At 43.9% G+C, this 27,847-nt stretch overlaps 1 protein-coding gene across 5 annotated transcripts in view; it reads right to left on the bottom strand.

The window, feature by feature from the left end:
* The window catches only part of LOC311232723 (uncharacterized protein), a 103,075-nt gene that overhangs the window by 7,463 nt on the left and 67,765 nt on the right, over window positions 1–27,847 (bottom strand). For 4 of the 5 annotated variants that reach the window (XM_084338298.1, XM_084338301.1, XM_084338300.1 and 1 more), the window contains 4 exons: window positions 12,256–12,681; window positions 10,635–11,321; window positions 8,883–8,994; window positions 3,577–3,717 (listed from right to left, as the gene is read on the bottom strand). In XM_084338298.1, coding sequence (XP_084194424.1) covers window positions 3,577–3,717; window positions 8,883–8,994; window positions 10,635–11,321; window positions 12,256–12,681 — 1,366 coding nt within the window. The remainder of the gene's footprint in view (window positions 1–3,576; window positions 3,718–8,882; window positions 8,995–10,634; window positions 11,322–12,255; window positions 12,682–27,847) is intronic. The other variant, XM_084338302.1, reaches the window with a different exon arrangement.

Genomic DNA, 27,847 nt, shown 5'->3' with positions numbered 1-27,847 from the left:
CGTTGGCGTTTTAAGGGAACTAGATCATTTTGAACATCTTTTATATTGCCAGTTTGCTTTTACATAATATCAATGCTGTTTTCAATTCATTAAATGAAACTGATTGCAAGGGTTGACTGACTTTGTCATACAAATAAACAAATCTACATACTGTAACCTTTCAGTATTGTGTATAGTTCAAATTCAGTATTGTCTATAGTTCAAATTCAGTATTGTGTATAGTTCAAATTCAGTATTATGTATAGTTCAAATTCAGTATTGTGTATAGTTCAAATTATGTATTGTGTATAGTTCAAATTATGTATTGTGTATAGTTCAAATTATGTATTGTGTATAGTTCAAATTATGTATTGTGTATAGTTCAAATTCAGTATTGTGTATAGTTCAAATTATGTATTGTGTATAGTTCAAATTATTTATTGTGTATAGTTCAAATTATGTATTGTGTATAGTTCAAATTATGTATTGTGTATAGTTCAAATTATGTATTGTGTATAGTTCAAATTATGTATTGTGTATAGTTCAAATTCAGTATTGTGTATAGTTCAAATTCAGTATTGTGTATAGTTCAAATTATGTATTGTGTATAGTTCAAATTATTTATTGTGTATAGTTCAAATTATGTATTGTGTATAGTTCAAATTATGTATTGTGTATAGTTCAAATTATGTATTGTGTATAGTTCAAATTATGTATTGTGTATAGTTCAAATTATGTATTGTGTATAGTTCAAATTATGTATTGTGTATAGTTCAAATTATGTATTGTGTATAGTTCAAATTATTTATTGTGTATAGTTCAAATTATGTATTGTGTATAGTTCAAATTATGTATTGTGTATAGTTCAAATTATGTATTGTGTATAGTTCAAATTATGTATTGTGTATAGTTCAAATTATGTATTGTGTATAGTTCAAATTATGCAGGGCTCGAAATTAACACTTTTACTTGGTAGCACTTCAAAAAGTTGGGAGCACCAGCAAAAATGTAGGAGCACCCACCGAAATGTAAGGAGCACCAACAATATATATGTAATATATATTTAGTATTGATAAAAAAATATATATATATATATAACAGTACTGTAATGCAGTAAAACAGTGAAAGTAGCCTTAAACTATAGTACAGTGTAGACCTAGTAGTGTAGCATATAGTGTAACTAGGCATGTGCTGGTATGACATTTTGAGGGTACGATAACCTTGGGCAAAAATACCACAGTTTCACGGTATTCGGTACAAAAAAATCCCCCATTGAACAAAACGTATTACAGTGCACAATAAGCTTTTCTGTAAGTGTTATTTATGAATGTGTGACGACTGTCTGTATTACACACAGAGGGAACTGTCTGACCACTTTCAAACTAAGTACAGAATATACAATACTTCCAAATAAACTTTCATGATTATGAATAATAGGCTACATGTCAAAAGGGCATTTTGCTAATGTAATCTACTTGCAAAGATGTGTTATAATATAGCCTAGTGCTATTCTTACTATATTAAACTTTGGATTAATCTTTTGTGGTGGCTCAACATTATTCACACACGGAACTATGTGTTGGGGATAAGGGTTCCGCACGGACCATATTGTTTGTTACATTGCTGTCGGCAAACTGGCTCCCCTCAGAGTGTCAACAGAGTGTTGATGTTGAGTTGATGTTAGCTGCTAGCTGGCTCCCCTCAGAGTGTCAACAGAGTGTTGATGTTGAGTTGATGTTAGCTGCTAGCTGGCTCCCCTCAGAGTGTCAACAGAGTGTTGATGTTGAGTTGATGTTAGCTGCTAGCTGGCTCCCCTCAGAGTGTCAACAGAGTGTTGATGTTGAGTTGATGTTAGCTGCTAGCTGGCTCCCCTCAGAGTGTCAACAGAGTGTTGATGTTGAGTTGATGTTAGCTGCTAGCTGGCTCCCCTCAGAGTGTCAACAGAGTGTTGACGTTGAGTTGATGTTAGCTGCTAGCTGGCTCCCCTCAGAGTGTCAACAGAGTGTTGACGTTGAGTTGATGTTAGCTGCTAGCTGGCTCCCCTCAGAGTGTCAACAGAGTGTTGACGTTGAGTTGATGTTAGCTGCTAGCTGGCTCCCCTCAGAGTGTCAACAGAGTGTTGATGTTGAGTTGATGTTAGCTGCTAGCTGGCTCCCCTCAGAGTGTCAACAGAGTGTTGATGTTGAGTTGATGTTAGCTGTTAGCTGGCTCCCCTCAGAGTGTCAACAGAGTGTTGATGTTGAGTTGATGTTAGCTGCTAGCTGGCTCCCCTCAGAGTGTCAACAGAGTGTTGACGTTGAGTTGATGTTAGCTGCTAGCTGGCTCCCCTCAGAGTGTCAACAGAGTGTTGACGTTGAGTTGATGTTAGCTGCTAGCTGGCTCCCCTCAGAGTGTCAACAGAGTGTTGATGTTGAGTTGATGTTAGCTGCTAGCTGGCTCCCCTCAGAGTGTCAACAGAGTGTTGACGTTGAGTTGATGTTAGCTGCTAGCTGGCTCCCCTCAGAGTGTCAACAGAGTGTTGATGTTGAGTTGATGTTAGCTGCTAGCTGGCTCCCCTCAGAGTGTCAACAGAGTGTTGATGTTGAGTTGATGTTAGCTGCTAGCTGGCTCCCCTCAGAGTGTCAACAGAGTGTTGATGTTGAGTTGATGTTAGCTGCTAGCTGGCTCCCCTCAGAGTGTCAACAGAGTGTTGATGTTGAGTTGATGTTAGCTGCTAGCTGGCTCCCCTCAGAGTGTCAACAGAGTGTTGATGTTGAGTTGATGTTAGCTGCTAGCTGGCTCCCCTCAGAGTGTCAACAGAGTGTTGACGTTGAGTTGATGTTAGCTGCTAGCTGGCTCCCCTCAGAGTGTCAACAGAGTGTTGATGTTGAGTTGATGTTAGCTGCTAGCTGGCTCCCCTCAGAGTGTCAACAGAGTGTTGATGTTGAGTTGATGTTAGCTGCTAGCTGGCTCCCCTCAGAGTGTCAACAGAGTGTTGATGTTGAGTTGATGTTAGCTGCTAGCTGGCTCCCGAATCCACAACAGCCAGGCAGCCAACCGTACAAAATACAGTCTCAGCCAATCACATCGATTTGTACAGTTAGTTAGCTCCACTCCATTGCGAATTAAAAGTTAGCCAGCCAGGACAGCCCGTATTAGCAAGCTACAGTTGCTAGGTAGCTGGAAATACATACCCGCAGGTCCCTAGATGTTCCTAGATAGCAAGAACATGCAAATTGACCTTGTAGAAGTGGAGCAATCTTCCATTTACTTGTACATGTACCTTTAGGCAAAATTTCTGAAAATAGGGCTACAGCTTAACAGCTTAACATTGATATAAATTACATTAATATGGTTAATATTGATTTAGAGTAGGTTGATACATAAATATAGTTAGTATTGATATAAATTACATTAATATGGTTCATATTGATATACAGTAGGTTGATACATGAATATAGTTAATATTGATATAAATTACATTAATATGGTTCATATTGATATACAGTAGGTTGATACATGAATATAGTTAATATTGATATAAATTACATTAATATGGTTCATATTGATATACATTAATATAGTTTGGTATAGTATGATATAGAGGCTCCATCTCACTTGTCTGAGTGGCTCTCATCTCCTCCTCTGGCTTCACCACCTCCTCCTGACCTCCTGGGGGCGCTGGTGCCTCCACAGCTGGAGGTAGGGTGGTGGGCGGGACAGGAAGTGGGAAGGATTCAGCATCAGGGGCAGGATTTTCTACGAATAATCATCATAATTATAAAAACCTTTAATTTAGTACATTTCAATAAATGTTAAATAGCATATTGTATATACATTTAATGAAATTATCAATTAATAGTAGGGGTCTAACGGTACACGTATCCGTACTGAACCGTTTCAGTACTGGACCTTTGTTTCAGTATGGCTGTGTACCGAACCAATAACACTTTTTTTGGGTGCAGAATTTAATTCAAAACTACAAATTCACCCCTTCCCAAAATATTATTTGCGCAAAGGTGTTTAACCCACACAGAGATTACCTTTTTTTCTCTCTCTCTCTCCCTCTCGTTTTTTTGCACATAACGTGTTTTATCTCGCGATCTATGAAAAAATACTATTATCTTGGAAATGAGCGATGTTTAGTGTGTAATAAACTACAAACTACAGCGTGTGGAAAACTATTATTTCCATGCTGGACTACAAGTAATGTTTGTCAAAATGAGCCACACCGTGTCTCTACAGCTATAATACAGAACACAAACACAGCTTCGCAAACATAGTGCAACAACCACGGAAATGACTAGAAGGCTGGCATTCTAAGGGTAACTTTAACCAAACAGTGTGGCACTGAAAGTGTTAAGGAGCTCACTATTATTCAGAAAATGGCTAAATGTTGCGTAATTCAGAAATAGGTCGACATTTTTATATTGGCAATTTTGAGTGCTTTGAAATCTTCTCCATCACTCTCCTTATTTACAAAATTGTATCCGACTTGTAAATATGTTAATTATTGTTAGATATTCCGGCAGTATCATTTCCCACGCTGTGTGAAAAAACTACAGTTTTGTGGGAGGGGAGTGGCTAAGTACTAGGGGAGTGGCTAAGTACTAGGGGAGTGGCTAAGAACTTGGAGGGGAGTGGCTAAGTACTTTCGGTCTCCAGTTTCGATGACGGAGATGGGCAGAAATTACAGCTGGCACCAAATCCATTCCGAAGAAGAGACGACGGACGTGGACCCAGTACTTTGTTGGCAGTGTGAAAATATGCATAGAAACATTAAGGCTACGTTTAGACGGAGAGAGTCTGAACAGAAACCGCAAAAGTCGTCTTGCGGTTTCACTTTTAATTTTGCGTTTAGACTAGCGTTTTGGGGTGGAATTCTCCGTGCAGACGAGGCTGTAACGACGGAGCCCCGCTGTCACACGATTGGCGCATATGTCACATGACGTGCTGTGAAGACCCGCCCTACTCTGCCTCTGATTCGCAGACTGTGGATGGGGAATGTGATTGGACCAAAGCAGAGTCACTCACAGACAGTGGGTCCACTCACGCCGCGGGACAGATTCTTGTGTATTTAACCCTTTCACTGCCACACGACAGCCGGTTGTGTGATAGTAAAGGGTTAACCTTCTGTCGTGTGGCAGTGAAAGGGTTAAAAGTACTGCCAATGTAGCCTTCAGGTGATCGCCATGGATAGAATCAGACATGCTTTGTTTACGCTTCTAGGCTACTGGCGGCGCTGGCGCATGCCTGTGATGTAAGCAGTACACGCGACGAGAGCCTTGAGAACCCTTTCGTCATCGTTTTATACGGTTTGACAGTTTAGATGAGAGCGCGAAGGTTTACCGTTTCTAGGAATTCCACCCTGGAAGGTAGTCTCACTTTTTTGCGGTTTCACCCCGTAAAAACGCCGTTTCCGTATAAACGAAAAGAACATCAGTTTTTTTTTTTTTGCGGATTCACCTGCTAGCGTTTCCGTCTAAACGGGGCCTAAGTATCTTTGGAACCATTTGTGTTAAATTGTATCTGAATTGGGAGATTATCTTCTATCCCACAAAATGTAGAGCATCTCTCTGTTGCATACGGGCTGGCAGTGCGCGGAAGTGAGGCATATAATATTGACATTCGTTTTCTCTAACAAATGTATCTGCATATCTGCTATATCTATCTCTATTTCCCATCGTTTCTCCATCTACTCCAGTGCGCTACACAGATTAGGCCGTCAGACACTTGCTAGTTGCTACTCGCACGTAATGGAAGATGAAGAGAGAGGCGCTTGAATGAATGAATGAATGACTTTATTTGACAATATAAAAATAAACATGTGACAGAAGAGCACAGTCGGGATATACTGCCAAGGATGAAACACAAAAAAGCTCAGAGCTTATTTCCATTGTGGTCCTTGTAGGGGGGTGGGGGAATGTGATGCTTAAAACATGCATCATACAAAACGTGCCATCACAACACATCACATATACCATTTAACATTTATATACATACAGACTCATACAACATGCAAGGGTGCCTTAAGCTAAGTGTCTAGGTATAGTCCCTTTTGAGCCATGTCTTCAGGCTGGACTTGAATCTATCGGCACTGTCTATGGTTTTCAGTTCACTGGGCAGACTATTCCAATAGACAGCTGCTGAATATAAAGATGACTCCTTCCCCATACAGCTCCTGAATCTGACTGGCACAAAGTCAGTTGAGCTGCGCCTAGTTTGGTAAGCATGGGTGTCTCTGATTCGGTTGAAGTAGTTGTTAAAGTACACTGGCATTACCCCATGCACTATTCTGTGAACTAGGCACATCCCTATCTGGTTTACTCTGTCTTCCACCTTAAGCCATCTCATGACCTCAAAGTGAGATGGGTCAAGGTGGGTTCGAGCAGGTAGCCTTAGAATTACCCTGATTAGCTTGTTTTGTGATGTCTGTAGTTTTATTTTCTGACTTTTGGGGGCACTGTTGTACCAGGAGCCACACGCATAGTCATAGTGACACTGTATGAGAGCTCCAGCAAGAATCTTCATCGCTGACTGATCTAAAAAATTAGAGATTCTGGCTAGGTATCTAGTCCTGTTATTTATCTTTGTAAGTGCTTGGTGAGCCATGCTTTCCCCTGATAAGCTGTTTTCCAGGACGCAACCGAGATATTTCACAGATGTTTTGTCTGTGAGAACAGTATCTCCTATTCTAATGTTAAAACCTGGCGATTTTCTGAGCCTGACCTTTGACCCGAATAAAATTGACTCAGTCTTCCCCACGTGGAGGGACAACTTGTTGTGGCCTAGCCAGTCGCTAACCTTCTCTAGTCGCTAACCTTCTCTAGTTCTGCACTCAATGTCTGCTCAACCACTTGTTTGTCTTTGTGAGACACTAGTAGGGCGGAGTCATCTGCGTATAAAAAAAGGTCACTGCTTTCAGGTCATTTATATACAGTAGAAAGAGGAGCGGACCCAAAACACTCCCTCGTGGGACCCCGCACGCTACTGTCCGAGGACTGGAGAGTACTCCGTTTATATCTACCACCTGTTGTCTCCCTGTCAGGTAGGAACCAATCAATTTCTGAGCTGCCTCATTAAAGCCTAGGGCCCTAAGCTTCATTAACAGGATGTTGTGATCCACTGAATCAAACCTTCTGGAGGTCTAACATTACCATTCCACAGAACTTTCCCTCGTCTACCTCTTTCCTGATGTAATCTGTGAGGAACAGCAGGCAGGTGTCTGTGGAGTGGGACCTCCTGAAACCAGATTGGTATTTGTACATGATGTTATTAGTGGAGAAATACCCGTCTATTTGCTCATATACTAGCCTCTCAATGGTTTTTGATAGAACGCCCAGGATGGAAATGGGTCTGTAGTTACCCGGTTCCAATTTGTTTCCCTTTTTGTGGAGAGGAATAACTCTTGCCGATTTCATTTCGCTTGGAAATGTTCCTGTGTCAATGGCTAGGTTGGTAATGTGAGCTACATATGGGGCAATGATTTCTGCAGCATCCTGCAAGAATGTATGCTTGTGGAGAGAGCTATATGATGGAGGGGCCTTTTGTGTGTGTGCGGGAAAATAGCAGGAAGATATAATTTAGTCCAAATATGAAGGCAACATCCAAATGTATTTATTCTCTCTCCCCCTCTCCCTCTGTGTGTGTGAGTTTTTATAGTTGAAACTTATATGTGCAGTCTAGTGTTTTTGATTGAACTTTCCGCCGTGATAACTTTTTCCTCTGTTCCTCTCCTTCCTTTAATGGAAACTGTGTGAGGATTTAACTCAAAGTTAGACTGTAAGACTAAACTTCATCATCACATCGTAATAACAAATCACCTATATAACCCTAACCCTGTAAGACTAAACTTCATCATCAGATCGTAATAACAAATCACCTATATAACCCTAACCCTGTAAGACTAAACTTCATCATCACATCGTAATAACAAATCACCTATATAACCCTAACCCTGTAAGACTAAACTTCATCATCACATCGTAATAACAAATCACCTATATAACCCTAACCCTGTAAGACTAAACTTCATCATCACATCGTAATAACAAATCACCTATATAACCCTAACCCTGTAAGACTAAACTTCATCATCACATCGTAATAACAAATCACCTATATAACCCTAACCCTGTAAGACTAAACTTCATCATCACATCGTAATAACAAATCACCTATATAACCCTAACCCTGTAAGACTAAACTTCATCATCACATCGTAATAACAAACTGCTGTCCTGCAGGCGTGAATATTTTAGGCAACCAACGTGTGTTTAGCGTTTCTCTGATTGGCCACTACGCCCATGTGACCGCGGCAGCGCGAGAGAGCTGCGGCGCGGAAATAGGCTGTCTATTGCCATTCTCTGAGACAAACTCTAACCTTAACCAACTCCGAAACAATGCCTAACCTTAACCCTAACCTTAACTAACTCCGAAACAATGCTTAAACTTAACATGCCTAAACTTAACCGGCGAAAGAATGCATGTTAAAAAAAAAAAAAAAAATGAAGGGAATCGAACTCGTCAGCAACGGACCGCAGGATCCACAGCAAGGCAACGCTACCAGTTGAGCTAGTTTTCGATGTTAAAAGAAGGGGGATTACTGCTACATAATGCTGCCGCGACAGAGCTCCGCTCCGCTCTGCTGCTGCCGCGTCGCCGCGGGGGCGTGGCTAGACGCAAGTTGGGCGTGGCTAGACACAAGTTGGTTGCCTTTAATATTTAGGCGTCCTGCAGCTCATCTGGAAGGTGTTGGGTGGGGGAGGGGTTATGTGTATTGCAGAGGCTCTTGGGTAATGTAGTCCAGCAATACCATAAACGCTGTGCCTGGTCACACATGAAAGCTGTGAATGTTTTCTACGCCGTGAATGCAGCATAATCCCTGGGGTGGGCGTGGCTTTGTGGGCCAGGTGTGCCATTACCTGTCTCAGCTGTGCCGTCAGGGGGAGGAGCTTGTGGTGCGGAACAGGTGAGCTGAGGGTCAGGTGGGTCTGAGGTTCCGGTCTCGGGGGCAAGCCCGGTCCTGGATGTGTCCTGGGAGCAGGAAAACAAGGGAGGGGTCAAGTATTTTGAACCAAGAAAAACAAGATGCCAAGAAAGTCTTCACTTCATGATGGTTGAGTTTTTATTTTTTTTTGGGTACTAGTTGACTATTAGTCTACGGTAGGGCTGTCCCCAACTAAGGATCTGTATAGTCGATTTGTAGTCGACAAAATTTGCCGATAGTTGAGTATTAGTCGACTATAAAAAAAAATATATATATATATAAATTATATATATATATATATATATATATTTTTTTTTTTTATCATTCCATTTGGGCTGTGGGGGTGCTTAACAGTTTGAGTGCCAGCCATTAACATGGGAAACATGGTTAAATGCCAGGACCCACTTCAATGATAGCGTTGTGTAACTTGTGAACGCATAATCTCTCTCTTAAATTATGGCTATGTGTCTAATCTGCTTGACTTGTTTGCAGTCAACATTGTCGAAACGGATTGTTTTTTTTAATGGGTTCATTTTCATTTTATAGCATTTTGAAAAGCCCTAGTTTTTCAGGAAAATATATAGATTCCGTGATAAAAGGCATTTACTGGAATATTCTAGCATACACAAACACCTTGTCATTTTTCTGCCTATTTATGAATCGTTTTCAAATAAACGCTAGATTATCGATAGTATATGTGTACTTATGCACGCTATAGAGGCGGGGTGAAAAATCGATTCTCATTTCCTCATCAGCGATCACAGCCACACACACACGCATAGGGAAAAAGCTTATATCTCTGTGAAAACAGCTCTGATTATCCTAAGACTGATAAAATAAATTCCTTACATGAGATCAGATGTTATCCAAAAAGATTATTCCAATTCCTGATTGCTATTCCAAATATCTATCACGCTTATTGATTACAGTGTTGGGTCCTGTAAATACATAAACTGGCCACCCCCTCTTCAGCAGTGTAAAGTAATGGGGTGCAGTACCACAGGGAGAGATAGGGGGCGGTATCTTCCCAATTGAGCTCAGAGAGACTCTGCAGCACTAACCCGAGGCTCGATTGATGAAATATGAATTCAAATCGCCAATAAAAAAAAAAAAAAAAAAAAAAAAAAACTATATAGCGTCGGAGGCACTCAAAGGTCGGCATGAACTAACGACAAAACGCATCCGTGGCACTCAATGTGTTAATGTCTGAAGGAGTCGACTGAAGGCTTCTTGTCCTCTGCGAAAGCATGCAACTGGTCCACTGATGGATACATCTTGATATGTGTCTAGTCTAGTGTGTTCATTAGATGGTGAAATCCTCTTTCAGTGCCTCTGTGCCTGTTTTCTTAGGCAGTTAGCCTCTGGTATGCGTGCCATTAGCATTAGCCACGCTTCTAGGCCTCTTTTCTTTTGGAAAGAATGATATTTTTTTTGTAAAAAATAATATATAATAAAAGATATTATAAACATATATTTTTTTGCATTCGACTAAGAGGTTGGCAGTCGACTACGGCTCCTTTCGATCGATTAGTCGACTATTCGACTAATAGGGGTCAGCTCTAGTCTACGGTCTTCCAGCTTTTATCTAGTGCATTTGTGTGTAAGATGATCTTCTTCTACATCTCAACATTGTAAAGCGATGAAAATGAGTTAAAACCGTTCAATAACTTCTAAAACATTGAATTACCATGTCCTCTTGGGCAGGTAAATGCGTCTCTTCTTCAACAGGTGTGGGTGTGGCTTCTTGACCAGGTGTGGGTGTGGCTTCTTGACCAGGTGTGGGTGTGGCTTCTTGACCAGGTGTGGCTTCTTGTCCAGGTGTGGGTGTGGCTTCTTGTCCAGGTGTGGCTTCTTCCCCAGGTGTGGGTGTGGCTTCTTGGTCAGGTGTGGCTTCTTGTCCAGGTGTGGGTGTGGCTTCTTGGTCAGGTGTGGGTGTGGCTTCTTCCCCAGGTGTGGCTTCTTGGTCAGGTGTGGCTTCTTGTCCAGGTGTGGGTTCTTGTCCAGGTGTGGGTGTGGCTTCTTGACCAGGTGTGGGTGTGGCTTCTTGACCAGGTGTGGGTGTGGCTTCTTGTCCAGGTGTGGGTGTGGCTTCTTGACCAGGTGTGGGTGTGGCTTCTTGACCAGGTGTGGGTGTGGCTTCTTGTCCAGGTGTGGGTGTGGCTTCTTGTCCAGGTGTGGGTGTGGCTTCTTGACCAGGTGTGGGTGTGGCTTCTTGACCAGGTGTGGGTGTGGCTTCTTGACCAGGTGTGGGTGTGGCTTCTTGACCAGGTGCGCTGCCAGGTGTCTCAGCAGGGAAGTCCGCCACATCGCCCACCCAGCTCACCGTCACAAAGTCTCCGAGGTCGAGGTCGAAGGGGAAGCACTCGTCTTCGGCCTGCAGGGAGAACAGCATTACTACTGAACTGCTTATGAACCATAATCTATAACCATAGTTACAGGTGAGAGCACTAAACCATAACCTACCGGTATAATCTTTTTTTTTATCTACTTTTTTCTCCCATTTTCTATTTTTTTCTCCCATCCCAATTTCGTATTGTCCAATTCTCCCCTCCCCTGTCTTGAACGTTGCTAGGCCATGCCTCCCACTGGTCGGCTGCAGTGAGGACGAAGCCTTGCATCACGTGTCCCCTCCGGTACACGAGGCAGCCGTCGCATCTTTTCACCTGTACAGCGCGATCTCTCAGCGTCGGGGGTCTGCGTGGGAGGGACACACCACCCCCGTCGCTTCCTGATTCTGCTGCGCAGGCGCACCAACCGACCTGTAGGAGTCGCTGTCCACAACGTCCGATCCCCACCCATCAGCTTCCCACCCCTAACACTGCCAATTGTGTTAGTATGAACGACCAGCCAAGCTGATAGCAATGCGGAGAGCTGGGCTCGAACCCAGCGTCTCCTGCATTGGTGGTGAGCGCCTTGCCCACTGCACCACCTAGCCGCCTATATAACCTATAACCATAGTTACAGGTGATTTTCAGGTGTTTTCGGACATGCCAATAAAATAGGTAAATATTATTACTTATGGCTATAACATAACGTACCTTTTCTCCTGTGGTCGATTAGTACTTTATTCACGGCGTCTGCTGAGACTGTGTTGCACACACACACACACACACACACACGCACACACACACACACACACACACACACACACACACACACACACACACACACACACACACACACACACACACACACACACACACACACACACACACACACACACACACACACACACACACACACACACACACACACACACACACACACACACACACACACACACACACACACACACCTTGAAGACCTACCTTCTTCTCTGCGTCAGCCGCGGAGGTCCTGCTCTGCCCGTCTCTCTTGGAGCTCAGCCGGCTGCCCTCTGACCTCCCCGACGACCTGGACCCTGAGCTGCCCTCCCTTCCTCTCCGGTCCTTCCTCCACGTCTCCCTCTCTGTCTCCTTCGTCTTCCTCCAGGCCTCCCTCTTCATCATGTGCTCCGCCCTCTGCTTGTCCAGCCTCTCCATCCTCTCCTTCTCTTTCTGCACCCCCGCCAGCCTCTCCTCCTCCTTTCTCTGCACCCCCGCCAGCCTCTCCTCCTCCTTTCTCTGCACCCCCGCCAGCCTCTCCTCCTCCTTTCTCAGCACCCCCGCCAGCCTCTCCTCCTCCCCGCTGGCATGCGTCTGGCCCCCGGGGGGCGCTAGGGTCCTGGATCTGCACTCCTCCAGCATGGCCAGTACCTGGTGGAATGTTGTGTTGTAACGTTGGATTAGTATTTAATAAAAACAGATTCATGTTTTATTACTTCTCTGACAAACTGAGATTCATGTTTTATTATTTCTCTAACAAACAGAGATTCATGTTTTATTATTTCTCTAACAGAGATTCATGTTTTATTATTTCTCTAACAGATTCATGTTTTATTATTTCTCTAACAAACAGAGATTCATGTTTTATTATTTCTCTAACAGATTCATGTTTTATTATTTCTCTAACAAACTGAGATTCATGTTTTATTATTTCTCTAACAGAGATTCATGTTTAATTATTTCTCTAACAAACAGAGATTCATGTTGTATTATTTTCTAACAAACAGAGATTCATGTTTTATTATTTCTCTAACAAACAGAGATTCATGTTTTATTATTTCTCTAACAGAGATTCATGTTTTATTATTTCTCTAACAGAGATTCATGTTTTATTATTTCTCTAACAAACTGAGATTCATGTTTTATTATTTCTCTAACAGAGATTCATGTTTAATTATTTCTCTAACAGAGATTCATGTTTTATTATTTCTCTAACAGATTCATGTTTTATTATTTCTCTAACAAACTGAGATTCATGTTTTATTATTTCTCTAACAGAGATTCATGTTTAATTATTTCTCTAACAAACAGAGATTCATGTTTTATTATTTCTCTAACAGAGATTCATGTTTTATTATTTCTCTAACAGAGATTCATGTTTTATTATTTCTCTAACAAACAGAGATTCATGTTTTATTATTTCTCAAGCAGAGATTCATGTTTTATTATTTCTCTAACAGAGAAATAACAGACATCGCCACATATCACAACCTCTTGTTAACATTCTCCAAAACCATTACTAATGCCAAAGCTTCTTTCTTTCACCATAGGATCGAGGCCTCTGCCAAGAACCTTTCCAAACTGCATGCTACCATGTCCTCCCTCCTCATTCCCCCCCCCACCCCCTCCTCCCTCATCTTTCTCTGCCGAAGACTTTGCGATCTTCTTTGAGGAAAAAGTGGAGAACATCCGCAGCTCCTTCTCCCAACCCCCACCCATTCCAAACACTGAATCGAGAACCTCATCCTTCACTCTGTCATCTTTCTCTCCCATTACAGAAGCCGAGACCCTGACACTGGTAACGTCGAACCGTCCGACTACATGCCAGCTGGACAGCTACCCTCCCCACTCCTCCAGACCATAGCACCGGACATCCTCCCATTCCTAACTGCAACCATCAACTCCTCACTCAACTCGGGGGTGGTCCCCACCTCCCTAAAACAAGCCAGAGTCACGCCGCTCATAAAAAAACCAACCCTGAACCCCACCGTCATAGGCAACTATCGTCCTGTCTCTCTTCTCTCCTTCCCTTCTAAAACACTTGAACATGCTGTATCGAACCAACTTACTGCTCATCTCTTACAGAATGACCTCCTAGAACAGGGGTCGGCAACCTGCGGCTCTTTAGCCAATCAGCTGCGGCTCCCTGGCCCAATTTTTTATTTTTATTTTCTCTTATTTTGGAGATCGATGTCATACTGTGACACTGAAATGAAAAAATATTTCATCAACTGAAATATACAGTACGTCACACCCCGCGCCTCTCCCTGCCGTCTGCAACTTATGCAAGTGGCTAATCTTGAGTTTCTGAGTAAGCTAACCATGGATAAATCCAAAAAAATTAAAGTCTGAGGAAAATAGAGGGTTTAATTCAGCGTGGACAGATTAATTTGCTTTCACGACTAACGATGCAGGCTTGTTACCTGTTATGTGGTGCGAAATTTGCGAACAACGAAACATTTTCTTTGTCTTTTATAGATTTTCCACAAATAAGGGAAGGACGCAAATAGAGCTGAACAGAGATTCATGTTTTATTATTTCTCTAACAGAGATGAATGTTTTATGAATGTTTTATTATTTCTCTAACAGAGATGAATGTTTTATTATTTCTCTAACAGAGATGAATGTTTTATTATTTCTCTAACAGAGATTCATGTTTTATTATTTCTCTAACAAACAGAGATTCATGTTTTATTATTTCTCAAACAGATGAATGTTTTATTTCTCAGAGATGAATATTTAATTATTTCTCTAACAGAGAGATTCATGTTTTATTTCTCTAACAGAGATGAATGTTTTATTATTTCTATAACATTAACGTTTTATTATTTCTCAAACAGATTCATGTTTTATTATTTCTCAAACAGATATGTTTTATTTAGAGCTGGGCCGTTAACGGCGTTAACGTGCTGCGTTAACGCTATACTAGTATCGCGCGATAATATAATTGATGCATTAATCTTAAAAAAAAAAAAAAAAAAAAAAAAAAAAAAATTGTATATATATATATATTTTTTTTTTACATTTTTTTTTTACCTTTTATTTACCCAGGGTAGGTTCGCTGAGCACAGATGCTCTTTTTCAGGAACGCCCTGCTTCACATTCACACAGTTCCATTCACACCTGGGAGCTGCCCAGTACAACCACAGTTGACACCATTGGCCACTGAGCAACTCCACTGGAGCAGTTGATTCAAGCCATGTCACATAGTTCAAGTTTGAAATGATTCTTTCTGTTTTGCTCCTGAGAGTGTGCTAGATACTGTACTGTACTGGTAATATTATTTATTTGTGTTAACTTCTGAATAAAACAACTTATTAAACACAAGTACATCTTATTGAACATTATTTTGATATTTCATTACCAATTATCATAGCAAAACAGCTTTTTCAAACAGTCTGTAATGCATTTTGGAAATATGAGATGGGCTCATGGTGTAATGGGCCACCTGGCCTGAGAAACATAAGGAGGAAAGAAAAAGTAAGGACTTACTTCTGGTCATTATTTGGGTAGAACACACATATTTTGAATGACTTCGGCAGGTTTTTTTTTCTTCTTTTTAGCCATTTTAATCTAGATTAATCTAGATTAAATCCAGGATTGCAGATAGATTAATCTAGATTAAAAAAATTAATCTATGCCCACCTCTAGTTTTATTATTTATCTAACAAACAGATGAATGGTTAATTATTTATCTAACAGAATAATGTTGTATAATTTCTCTAACAAACATAATCCTGTTTTATTATTTCTCTAACAGATGAATCTTGGATTATTATTGCATGCAAAATTGCATAAAAAGTGGCATGTGTTAACACTTTCAGCGCCAGCCGTTTTATCCATCCTTGTAGTCAATGGGCCACCGCTGTAAAATATAGGGATTTTATTTTTTACTTCTATTCATTTTTATTATTATTTTATAAAAGAAATTATGTTCTTCCAATATCATTGGTTGTTTTATTCATTTTAATTGTTTTATTCATTTAACTTTTTATCTTTATCTCCTGTAGCACTTTGAGATTTTCACAAATATAAAGTGCGGTACAAATTGAAATTATTATTATTATTTTCACTGTGCGTCACAGTGTTTGCTATATATTCTATATTATAGCTATGGAGACAATACTATGGCTCATTTGACAGTAACAATGCCTCGTTCAACATGTGAAAAAGAATAAATGTTTTCATGTATACGTTCGCGTGTTATACCGTGGTGAATATTGTATAGTTTCAGAGTGATCCTGGCTAATTCCTGGTAACTGTGTTATGGAGCGATATGTGAATTTTGCTAAAAGCGTTTGCGTTGCTCGCCTGGACAGGCTACTATTTCCAAATCAAATGTATATAATAGGTATTATGAATGCATGAAAGGGGGGGGGGGGGGGGGGGGGGGGGGGGTCGGTTTTTGATGCTTTGATCACCAGCAACGGCATTCGTTTTGAATACTACATACGTTGATCGTCTGGATCGATATGAAATCATTGTAGGATCAAGGTGGAATTGACGTCAGATAGTCCTTACCTTTGATCGGGGTTATTCCAAAAAGAATATTCCAATTGTCTGATCGTGATTTCCAGTATTGATGTCGATCGGGTCGCTGACATGAAGTGGCACAGGATATGCCTCAAGTGTGCTGAACGCGTTTCAAAGTGCTCAGATTAAGCAATTTACTTGGCTTGGTCTAAATTCTCCGCCCGGACAAAATGAGATGTGACAGTGTGAAATAAGGTTTCAAAGGGTGGGCGATACTGCCACCTAGCAGGATGCGGCCGGTATTGCACTCTCGGGATCTCAGAATGATTTCCTATGGTAACACCGAGGTCCGTGACACTGCATAGAATAAAAAGAAATCGAATAAAAGAAAAAACTGGTTTTGGCACTCAACCGCAAGCGGGTTAACCCGACTTATCTCGGGTCTGGCGCAGAAAGTGTTAACACATTCAGTGCCAGACCAGAGATACGTCGGGTTAACTCGCCATCGCTTGAGCGCCAAACCCGAGAAAAGTCGGTTGTAATCGTTATTTCTTTTATTCGCTATATCCATTCATAATTCATCCATCCAGCCTGATGTTATCATTGGGAATGGCTCTGAGATCGCAAACGGACAATACTGCCGCCTAACGCTTTGCGGCCGCTATTGCACTCCATTTGGAACGATGTGGCTTGTTTTCTCGGCTGAGCTGCAGCGTGCGGGGTCTAACTACTCCGGCAAGACAAGCGCTTATAGGGCTGGCATCGACGAGGGTCCCCGGCCCCCGTTCATGTTGAATGCTGGATTACGTTGGACACACGATCGCAATCAGTATTTAGAATGGCGATGAGATAATTGGATTATTCTTTTTGCAGTACATCATAGACAAGGTAAGGACTAGGTAAGCCACATATACAATATATCAAAGGTAAATTAGCCAAATCTGTTGGCATTCTGTACAAAATAAGGGAGCTGTTAAACCAGATATGTTTGCATATATTGTATTTTTCACTTGTTGTGCCACACATGTCATATTGTGTTGAGGTTTGGGGGAATGTTTATAAAACAAATATAGATCCTATTATTAAACTACAGAAAAGAGCTATTAGAATAATAAATAAAGCTAGTTACCTTGAATCGACAAATCCATTATTCATAAAGACCTGCACATAAAAATGTGTAGATATGGTTTATATAAAAACCTTGGAGATCATTTTTCGTGCTAAGAGTAAGAACCTACCAGCTTGTATTCAATGTCTCTTTCTACCAAGAGAATGAAAGTATCATTTAAGAGGGTTGTGTATTCTTAAAACATGTAAAAAGGTAAGAACTAATGTAAAAGCTAGATGTGTTTAAATTTTGGGAGTTAAACTATGGAAGTCTTAGTGACGGGTTGAAGTTGTGTACTTCTCAGGGGAGATTTAAAAAAGCCTTAAAGGATAAAATAATTCAGGAGCACAGTTTTGAGTAAAACAAACTTTTTTCTCTCTTAAAAAAAGAAAAAAAATTATATCTTGCAGCATATTTTAAGTTTTTCTTTCTTATATTAAAGTATATTTCGTTTTTAAGAATTGCAAAGGATAGGCAAAAATAAGCATGTGCTTCAGCCTATTCCTTTTTTCGGTCATTGAGTTTGGATTTTGTGTGTGAGCTTACTTTGAATATGTACATTTGTGATAATTTTTTTTGAAAGTCCACACATCTGTAAACAAAGACAGAAAAGAAACTATTCATCATCATATGTTATCAATGTTGCATTGATCCGCAAATTTTTTCCCCCTGTGTGTCTGCGGTGTGTGTGGGCCGTGTCCCGTTGGTGGCGATCAAAGCATAGAAAAATTACCCCCCCCCCCACCCTTTCTTGCATGCATGATGAAACATAATACCGATAATCTAGCGTTGATTTCAGATTGATTATTGATCCAGGCGAGAAATGGCAAGATTTACAATGAAATGCAGTAAAACACTGTTTGGCGTCGTTTCCCGGGATTACACAGAATCTAAAACTATTAGGGGTATCTTAAATACTTTGAAGCTTTGTTCGATGGGCATGGTATTCGAATATGAAAATAAAATTTGATTATTTAAAAAAACAAGAATTTAAAAAGGAAATATATATATATATATTTTATTTTTGCAAAATCAACTCTGCCTCTCTTTTAACACTTTGGCTGCCGGAGGTTAAATTCATGATATACCATCTGTTGCCAGCTCTATTTGTCTATGGATACGTTCCCCTTCTTTGCAGGGCTATAACCTTTTAAATCCTATTGCTAGATTGCCATAATTAGGGCCCATTCAAAGTCCTATATGTATTGTTCATTGTGTAGCAACGTTAAACTTTTTCATTCACATATTCATAGTAAAATATGGTCTAATGTATAAGTATGTTTTCATCTCTTTCTGCAGCTTTCTCCAGAACGTGATCTATAGCCCCAAATGCATTATATTGATGATGAAATACAGTTTGATGGCAATCGGCGCGATATAAAAAATTTCAACTGGACGTACTTCTAGAAGTTTCTACGTATCATCTGATGTTGACCGGATGGGCGGGGGATCGTTTATAATTCCGTGGGCAGCGTTATATCATTCATCTAGTGTGGGTCATATGTTCATCAGAGCAGTTTATATATATACTTTGAATTAAAATAGAATCTCGGCCCGAAGCTTCGAATTCCAAAAGAAAAAATCAAAGGTCAGCCCTAAAAACTATACTCATATTCACCACGGTATAAAACGGAAATGTAGATGACATTTTTTTGTTTTTTGCATGTTGACCGGAAGAAACTCACTGACAAATTAGATCCATAGCTATAATATTTATTATAGTTTTAGCACTGCAAACACCGGAATTTATCCCCAATTGAACAGAGCGCTGGCACACACCGGCCATACGCCCATAGCAACCCCTGGCACTGAACCTGTTAACACATCCACCGCCGTTCACGTTGTACAGCGTTATTGCCCGCCATGCGTTGTCTGCCAAACCACGCTGTACAGCGATATTGAGATCATATTTCATTTTTTCGCCGACGATCACAGAATTATAAACGACCCCCCCCTTTCATCCGTGCATGATGACGCATAACGCATGCGATCATGTACAGTTGAATTTTTTAATATAGCGTGTCTAGGGAATAGACGGCAATCGATAATCTATATATGTGTTTAGGCCTATAGCTCACGTTCTAGGAATTACTGCAGAAATGATAAAAACATACTTATATTCTAGAAGGTATTTTTGTATGAATATATGAATGAAAAAGTATAACGTTCCTACATCCTGAACGATAGATAATCGATGTTGAATGGGGCATAGTAATGTCAATTTAGCAATACAATTTAAAAAGTTATAGCCCTGCAAAGAAGGTGAACATCTCCATATGCTTAGAGTGGTGGCAGACTGGCTATATTGATGGATATAAGTCATGGCTGGGAATGTGTTAAGGTACATGTGGAGTAGGGATGGGTACCGAATTCGGTACTTTTAAGGTACCGAACCGAAACACGTCGGTACTACCGAGTATCGATTCAAGTGAGATACCGATTTTTTTTTTTTTTTTACCTTTTTTCTTTTCATGTCAACGTTCACACGCACAATATATGCTTACTGTTACAAAGGATCAGATTAAACCGAATATATATATTTATTGATTGATATATATTGCATAGTATTTGTATATCGTTTGATATCCCTTGTATATTCCTTGTACATATACACGGAATGTCCCTTTAGCCTAGTCCAGACCATAATATTTCATTCTCCTATTGGACAGCGGTCCACAGGCGCCAGGGGCCATGCCTCCGGAGCCAGGTTCAAAGTCACCGTTAAGACATGTCTGTACATGCCCGGCCTTGCCCAGGAATACGGAGACAGAAATGAGGTTGGCACTAGTTTGTTCGCCGTGCATATAAATATAGCGCAGGTGAATACAGAAGCACTTAGTAACTAAAAGTTGAAGCCTCACCCACGATACAACGTGCGGTGAAGTATGGCCTGTTTGGCCCCAGAATAGAGCATTGAGACCGCGTGCAAATTAATAACTGAATTGTCAGAGTTTGGCGCTATACCGTCGAGTGCGACATATTTCTATTAAGTCAGTAATAGTCTATTTGTGTATAGTGTATCGTGCGGCTAAAGTTCTACAGTGACCAGCATCACCAACGCTTCCTCGTACCAGCTAGAGTGCTTATCCAGGCTGGGCTGCTTTCATGGCGCTTTCACCCGAGGAGACCTAGACGAGAACCGTGTGGACATGTACACTGGATTAATCTACCCGACGACTGCATAGCCCTTTGCGGCTGGAATATATTTGCTTTGGTCCTGTGATTTATGGAGCGGAGAATCTACCCGACGCCTACACGTGTAGGATTTACCCCGTGGGGAGCCACGTCGAGCCTGCGCCTCAGAGAGCCTGAGGCCGGCTAGCTTTCTTCACTGTGGAGCTACAGTCTACGGAGAACAGCTGTATTCGTCTGTGGATCAAGAGGCTACTGCACCGTCTCCTGTATTTGGAGTCTCCTTAGTCATCGTTGACCAGACTTTCTACTACCGACAGATCCCCTACCCCTGCTGGCTTACTACCGGGGGGACCCTTCCAGTATCTCCCGCTATATATTACTAGTGTACCATAGATATAATTCCCTAAGATTCAGGTTGTATACTTACCTCCTGCGTAACCAGAGAATGGACATTCAGTATTGATTTGCCTACGCATATTCATTTGCCTTATAAGCGCAATCCAAAGTGACCAGAAGTATATTAATGTACCTTTTGCTGCAATAAATACTTAATTACTTTGTGTGGAACCGATTTCATTGTCGGAAGTGTTCATCATATTTAGATATCATGTACTGTATGGCCAGTAATTAAAGTACATAAAGCGGTAGTGGTTTAATGATACCATACTTATCAATACAGTCAGGGAATTGTACCCCTCAGTTACAATTGGTCCTTCGAGCCGGAGGGTAACTAGTGTAATATTAATATAGTGGTATTAATATTGACATGGCCTATGATGAACACTCCACAAAACGGTTCTCTTAAAGTAGATCGCCCGCAGCGTAAACGGCAGACACCTCAGTACTTAGAGGATTACGTTGCCAATATACTACCTAGCCTTCTACAGACGGTAAACGCGGAAAAAGTAGAAAGTAAAATTATGTCCGACCCTATCGACCAGGCTACCCCGCCAATAGAGGCCCTAGTGGGTTCTAACGTAACTGACCAAGCTCACGGTAGGGACCAGGAGGGACCTGACACGACTTTACCCCCCGCCAAGACCGAAGAAGTAGTCCCCGGAGAGCTCCAGGATAAAGACAGCCCTCCAGGGATGGAACTCTACCCGCTACAAGAAGAGGAGAGCACCCCGGAGATGGATCTCCAGGACTCGCCACAGGAGAACAGATCTCCAACGAGTACTGCCAGGAGCGGATCACCTCAACCAGCGTCTTCCCCCAGCGAGGCGGACAAGATGCTGGCACAGGCATTCCTCGCCAGCCTAGCAGCCTCAACAGAGCGCGATCGACTCCAAGCACAGATAATGGAGCAGCTGATCGCCAGGGCAACACCCCCTCCCTCCGCACGGGGTTCCAGGGCCTCGTCAAGACAAGGGTCAAGGGCACCCTCCCCTACCCGATCAAGCGACCCTGAGCCCGACCACCAGAGAGAGCCTATACCCCCCTCCGAACTCCTTCCCCGACCGGTCCAAGTGAGACCCAGCTACAAGGAAGAAAAGGTCTACACCGCGGAGAGGCTAAATAGACGACTACAGGATCTAGAGGACCTGCCAGAGGAAGAAGAAGAGGGAGAGGAGGAGAGTCAAGCCCGACAGCAGCACAGTACTCCACAGGACCAGGAGGTCCAGTACAGCCCAGGCTCTACCCCCGCGGCTCTGCGCTACAGACCCCCGACTCAATTCACGGGTGAGCTTGACGCACGACCAGCCCCGAGGAACAGCACCTGGATACGCGGGCCATGGTACCCAGCAGGTACCAGCCCACCAGGAGGCGTAAGAGGAGACTCGCCTAGGAGGCCTCTCTTCCAACGCTCACCGATGTGCCAGCCATCCATGGCATCATACATTGGCACACCGACGTTTCCGGACTTCACCCACGAGAACAGAGCACAGTACACGGAGCTACGAATGTGCTTAGAGACAATGATGTCCGATGTAGCTGATGAACCGTACAAGTATGCTATCCTACTGAAGCACCTCAAGGTGCCCCAAGCGCACAATATAGCGCTGGCCTATGCCTCGTCTACTACCCCATACACAGCGGCTCTAGCAGCACTCGACCAAAGATATGGACGCATATGGGACTACGTAATACAAGAGATAAGGCATATTGACCGCCTACCCCCAGCCACAGACAATCGCTCACTAGATGACCTGTCTATCAAGGTACAATCCCTGGTAGGGATTGCTGGGGGCGCAAAGAGAAAAGGGTATGCACGAACTGTACGCAAACTCTAATGTCGAGAGGATTTTAGAGAAGCTTCCGCCCGCCCGACAAGAGCGCTTCAGGCGGCAAAGAGACCACCGTGATCCTAACGGTCCCGAGCCATCCCTCCTAGACCTAGCCGACTTCCTGGCGAGAGAAGTCAACAGCCTACGGTTGGATACGTTCATGCGGAGCACACCAAGCTCCAGAGAGGGACCTAGGAGAGCAAACGATGGCCGAAGATTGGTAACCGTCATGCACCAATCAGAATCAGTACCGAGCAGCAAGAACCACAGTACCCCCTCGATGAAAGAGAAGTGGAAGATGGTGTGCCCGTACTGCGAAAAGGAACACTGGTTGTCACAATGTGACACGTTCAAGAAGATGACCGCCGACGAGGTGAGTCAATGGATAAAGTCCAACCGACGCTGTTATCGATGTGCGCGCAGTCACATGGCAGCCGATTGCCGCTTAAAGAAGAGGTGTAGTCGGTGTGACGGAGCCCACCTAGATGTCCTACACGACAGTAACAGAAGAAAGCCTGCACCCTCAAGCAGCACAAAGGCAAGTGTTATGTACATTGACCCCGCCAGCAGCGGGGGCGCCCGGGTGCTCTTAAAGGTGGTCCGCGTAACACTGAGTTACCAAGATAAGGTCATGGACACTTACGCCGTCCTTGACGACGGGTCAGAGAAGACCCTTCTCCTCGCGTCCGCTGCGGCCCAGCTGGGGCTGCGGGGGAGCGAAAACCAGATGACGATTCGGACAATAAGAAGAGATCTAAAGACGATAAAGGGCGAGAATGTCTCCTTCACTATCGCAGCAAGCGGGCAGCCAGAGAGACGGTATAGGATTACTAACGCTTTCACCAGCCAAGAAATAGGCCTGTCGCAGTACACCTACCCCATCGCCAAGCTGATGGATAAATATGTGCACCTGCGTCAACTACCTATACCGCTCATAGACGGTGCCACCCCGACCCTGCTGATAGGCTCCGACCATGCAGACCTCATCGTCCCGATCGACTGGGTCCACACAGGGCCCAGAGGCTGTCCTGCAGCAGTCGAGACCCGCCTAGGATGGACATTACAAGGCCCCCTCGCTAAGTCTCTTAACCGAACAGCAGCCACTAACTGCCTCCACTCCAGAGTGACAGAAGAAGACACCACCCTCCTACAGCATGTCGAGAGGCTATGGACACTAGAGACAATGCCCTTTAAGAACGAAAAGAAAGACATTTACGCTATAGCCCTCCTCGAGCAGGGGACAAAGAGAGTCAAAGTCAACGGAGTGATGAGATACGCAACTCCACTCCTGAGGCGAGAGGGTATGCCTACCTTCCACGCCCCAAAAGAAGCGACGGAGCGGTATCTATTGAACACAGAGCGGCGCCTAGCCAGAGACCCCGCTCAAGAGACTGTGTACCGCTCTGAGATTAACAAGCTAATCACAGCGGGACACATAAAGAAAATTGACATTAAAGAGGCCGATCAGACGACCGAATCATGGTACGTGCCGCACCACAAAGTCCACCACAACGGCAAGGATCGTATTGTGTTCAACTGCAGCTACCAGATCGGATCACAAAATCTGAATAAAGAGCTCTTGCCCGGCCCAACACTCGGCCCCTCTCTACTAGGCGTGTTACTACGTTTCCGCCAGGACAAGGTGGCCATCAGCGGCGACATCAAAGGGATGTTCCTGCAGGTGAGACTAGTGGAGGAGGACAAGCCCCTGCTGCGGTTCCTATGGAGAGAGAGGATCGGGGATGAGCAACCAGCCATCTATCAATGGGAAGTCCTCCCTTTCGGAACCACATGCAGCCCATGCTGTGCTACGTTTGCACTGCAAAAACACGTCGCAGAGGACCCAGCAGCTGATGAAGAGGTCCGACAAAGTGTAGGAAATAGTTTCTACGTGGACAACTGTCTGCAAAGCGTCTCGACGCCAGAAGAAGCCGAGGCCCTTCTACTCAAGCTCCGCGCCTCCCTGATCAAAGGCGGCTTTGATCTCAGGCAGTGGGCCAGCAGCGACCCGCAAGTATTGCGCAGCCTCTCCCCCGAGGACAAGGCAGCAAGCAGCGAGACCTGGATGGCGACCATCCCAGGAGAAGCCCAAGAAATGACATTAGGACTAGTCTGGCGCTTCAAAACAGACTCGCTCCATTATAAACACACACCCCTGACCAAGGAGCAGGGAAGGTCGACTGCACTACCGACCACCAGACGGGATGTATGGGATGTATTCTACCTTACACCACCAGGGCAAAGATGATTGTAAGAGCGTTATGGGACAAGGACCAGGGCTGGGACGACCCCATACCCGAACACCTTGCATCCACATGGAGAGAGTGGGAGACGGAACTCAGCTCACTCCCAGGTGTCAACATACGCCGCAGCTACTTCCCACCCACAGTGAGGCCGGAGACGTGCCAGATGGACCTGCACGTCTTCAGCGACGCCTCCGAAGTAGCCTACGGTTCGGTGGCCTACTTGCGTGCCCGAGAGGAGGGAGGAGAAATACATACTGCTTTCATCCTGGCTCGCTCAAGAATAGCCCCACGAAAGCAACAATCTATCCCGCGTCTAGAGCTCTGCGCAGCCTTAGCAGGAGCGCAACTAGCCACGTTAATCCAACGTGAACTCACCATTCCGGTGCAAAGAACAATCTTGTGGTCAGACTCCACGACAGTACTCACATGGATCCGGTCTGATTCGTGCAGATACAAGGTCTTCGTGGGAGTCAGAGTCACAGAGATTCAAGATTTAACAGAAGTAGCAAGCTGGAGGTATGTGGACACAAAACACAACCCAGCTGACGTCATCACCCGGGGAATGTCCCTGGATGACCTCACCCGTCACAACCTATACAGTGACGGGCCAGAGTTCCTCAAGCTCCCGGAAGAAGAGTGGCCTACACCCACCCCACGGGAGGCGAGTAAAGAGGAGACCGAAAACAAGAAATCTATGTTCTGTGGATTGAACACACTCGTCTCCACAGACCCCGACATAGACGATTGCCTCACCCTAGAGAGTGCGCAGCTAAAGACATTCCTGTGGCACCACCCAGAGGTTCAGCTCACTACTGACATTACAGCAGCTGACTACGAAGAAGCAGAACTTCTTCTACTACAACGAGCCCAGAGAGACTCGTTCCCCGATGAGCTAGACTGTCTACAGGGAGCAAAGCCCGTCCCATCAGACAGCAGACTGCTCCACCTAGCCCCCGAGAGCGACGCCCATGGTCTCATCAGAGTGGGTGGTCGTCTGCGGAGAGCTCCAGACTTACCGGATGACGTCAAGTACCCGATAGTCTTAAACAGCCGACACAAGGTCACAGAGCTGATCATAAAGAAATACGACGAGGATGTGCATCACGCCGGGGCAGAGAGAGTCTTCGCGGAGATCAGACGTCGTTATTGGATACTGCAAGGGAGAGAAGCAGTGCGGCGCTTCCAGCGAACCTGTCTAGACTGTCGTAAGTGGCGAGCGCAGCCCAGTATACCCCGGATGGCTGACCTACCTCCCTGTCGCCTCCGACTCGGCGACAAGCCTTTTCACTCCACCGGTATGGACTGTTTCGGCCCGCTGTATATAAAGAAAGGAAGAGGAACCGAGAAGCGGTGGGGTATTGTATTCAAATGCATGACCACCCGAGCGATGCATATAGAACTCCTTCCAACCATGAGCACAGACTCATTCCTTATGGCCTTCCGAAGATTCACATCGCGGAAAGGCAAACCGTCTATATTATTGTCTGATCACGGGACAAACTTCAAAGGCGGAGAAAGAGAGCTGAGAGAGAGCTTCCAAGCTATGGGCCCAGAACTTAAGACCCACCTCGCTCCATCCCAGATTGACTTCCAGATTAATCCTCCGAACGCACCTCACTTCGGTGGAACTTGGGAACGTACTTCACGGAGATCGAGGGAGTATTGAACTCAAAGCCCCTCGGTTACGTCTCAAGTGATGTAGCAGATGTCGACCCAGTCACCCCCAACACACTCTTGATGGGGCGGCTGGACCCCGCGCTACCCCAGACAATGTACAGGCCTGAAGAAGCGAACGGCCGAAGAATGTGGAGGTACAGTCAAGTATTGGCTGACAAGTTTTGGAACAGCTTCCTACTCCACTACCTACCGTCTCTACAGACCCGCCAGAAATGGGTGAAAGAGAGAGACAATTTGACAGAAGGAACAGTCGTCATGATTATCGACCAGTCACTACCCCGAGCTATGTGGCCGGCTGGCCGCGTAAGCAAAGTGATCACCGGTGCCGACGGAAAGGTCCGAGCAGCCGAAGTGCTCGTCCAAGGGCGGATCTACACCCGACCCGTGGCGAGGCTAATAGAGTTGCCAAGGCTCCCCGATACTATCGATGACGACCATGACCCCATGACTTTGTGAACTGCCCGACCCCTCACAACAGACATTGAGTAGTGGACAGTGCGGTTAATCTGTCTCTGCTTAGCTAATTAGGTGGGACTAATTAGGGGGCGGCTGTTACAAAGGATCAGATTAAACCGAATATATATATTTATTGATTGATATATATTGCATAGTATTTGTATATCGTTTGATATCCCTTGTATATTCCTTGTACATATACACGGAATGTCCCTTTAGCCTAGTCCAGACCATAATATTTCATTCTCCTATTGGACAGCGGTCCACAGGCGCCAGGGGCCATGCCTCCGGAGCCAGGTTCAAAGTCACCGTTAAGACATGTCTGTACATGCCCGGCCTTGCCCAGGAATACGGAGACAGAAATGAGGTTGGCACTAGTTTGTTCGCTGTGCATATAAATATAGCGCAGGTGAATACAGAAGCACTTAGTAACTAAAAGTTGAAGCCTCACCCACGATACAACGTGCGGTGAAGTATGGCCTGTTTGGCCCCAG

The sequence above is a fragment of the Notolepis coatsorum genome (assembly GCF_963971535.1).
Source record: "Notolepis coatsorum genome assembly, contig: SUPER_7_unloc_2, whole genome shotgun sequence".
Taxonomy (NCBI): domain Eukaryota; kingdom Metazoa; phylum Chordata; class Actinopteri; order Aulopiformes; family Paralepididae; genus Notolepis; species Notolepis coatsorum.
The sequence above is the reverse complement of the archived record's forward strand: the minus strand, read 5'-3'. Positions and strand labels throughout refer to the sequence as shown.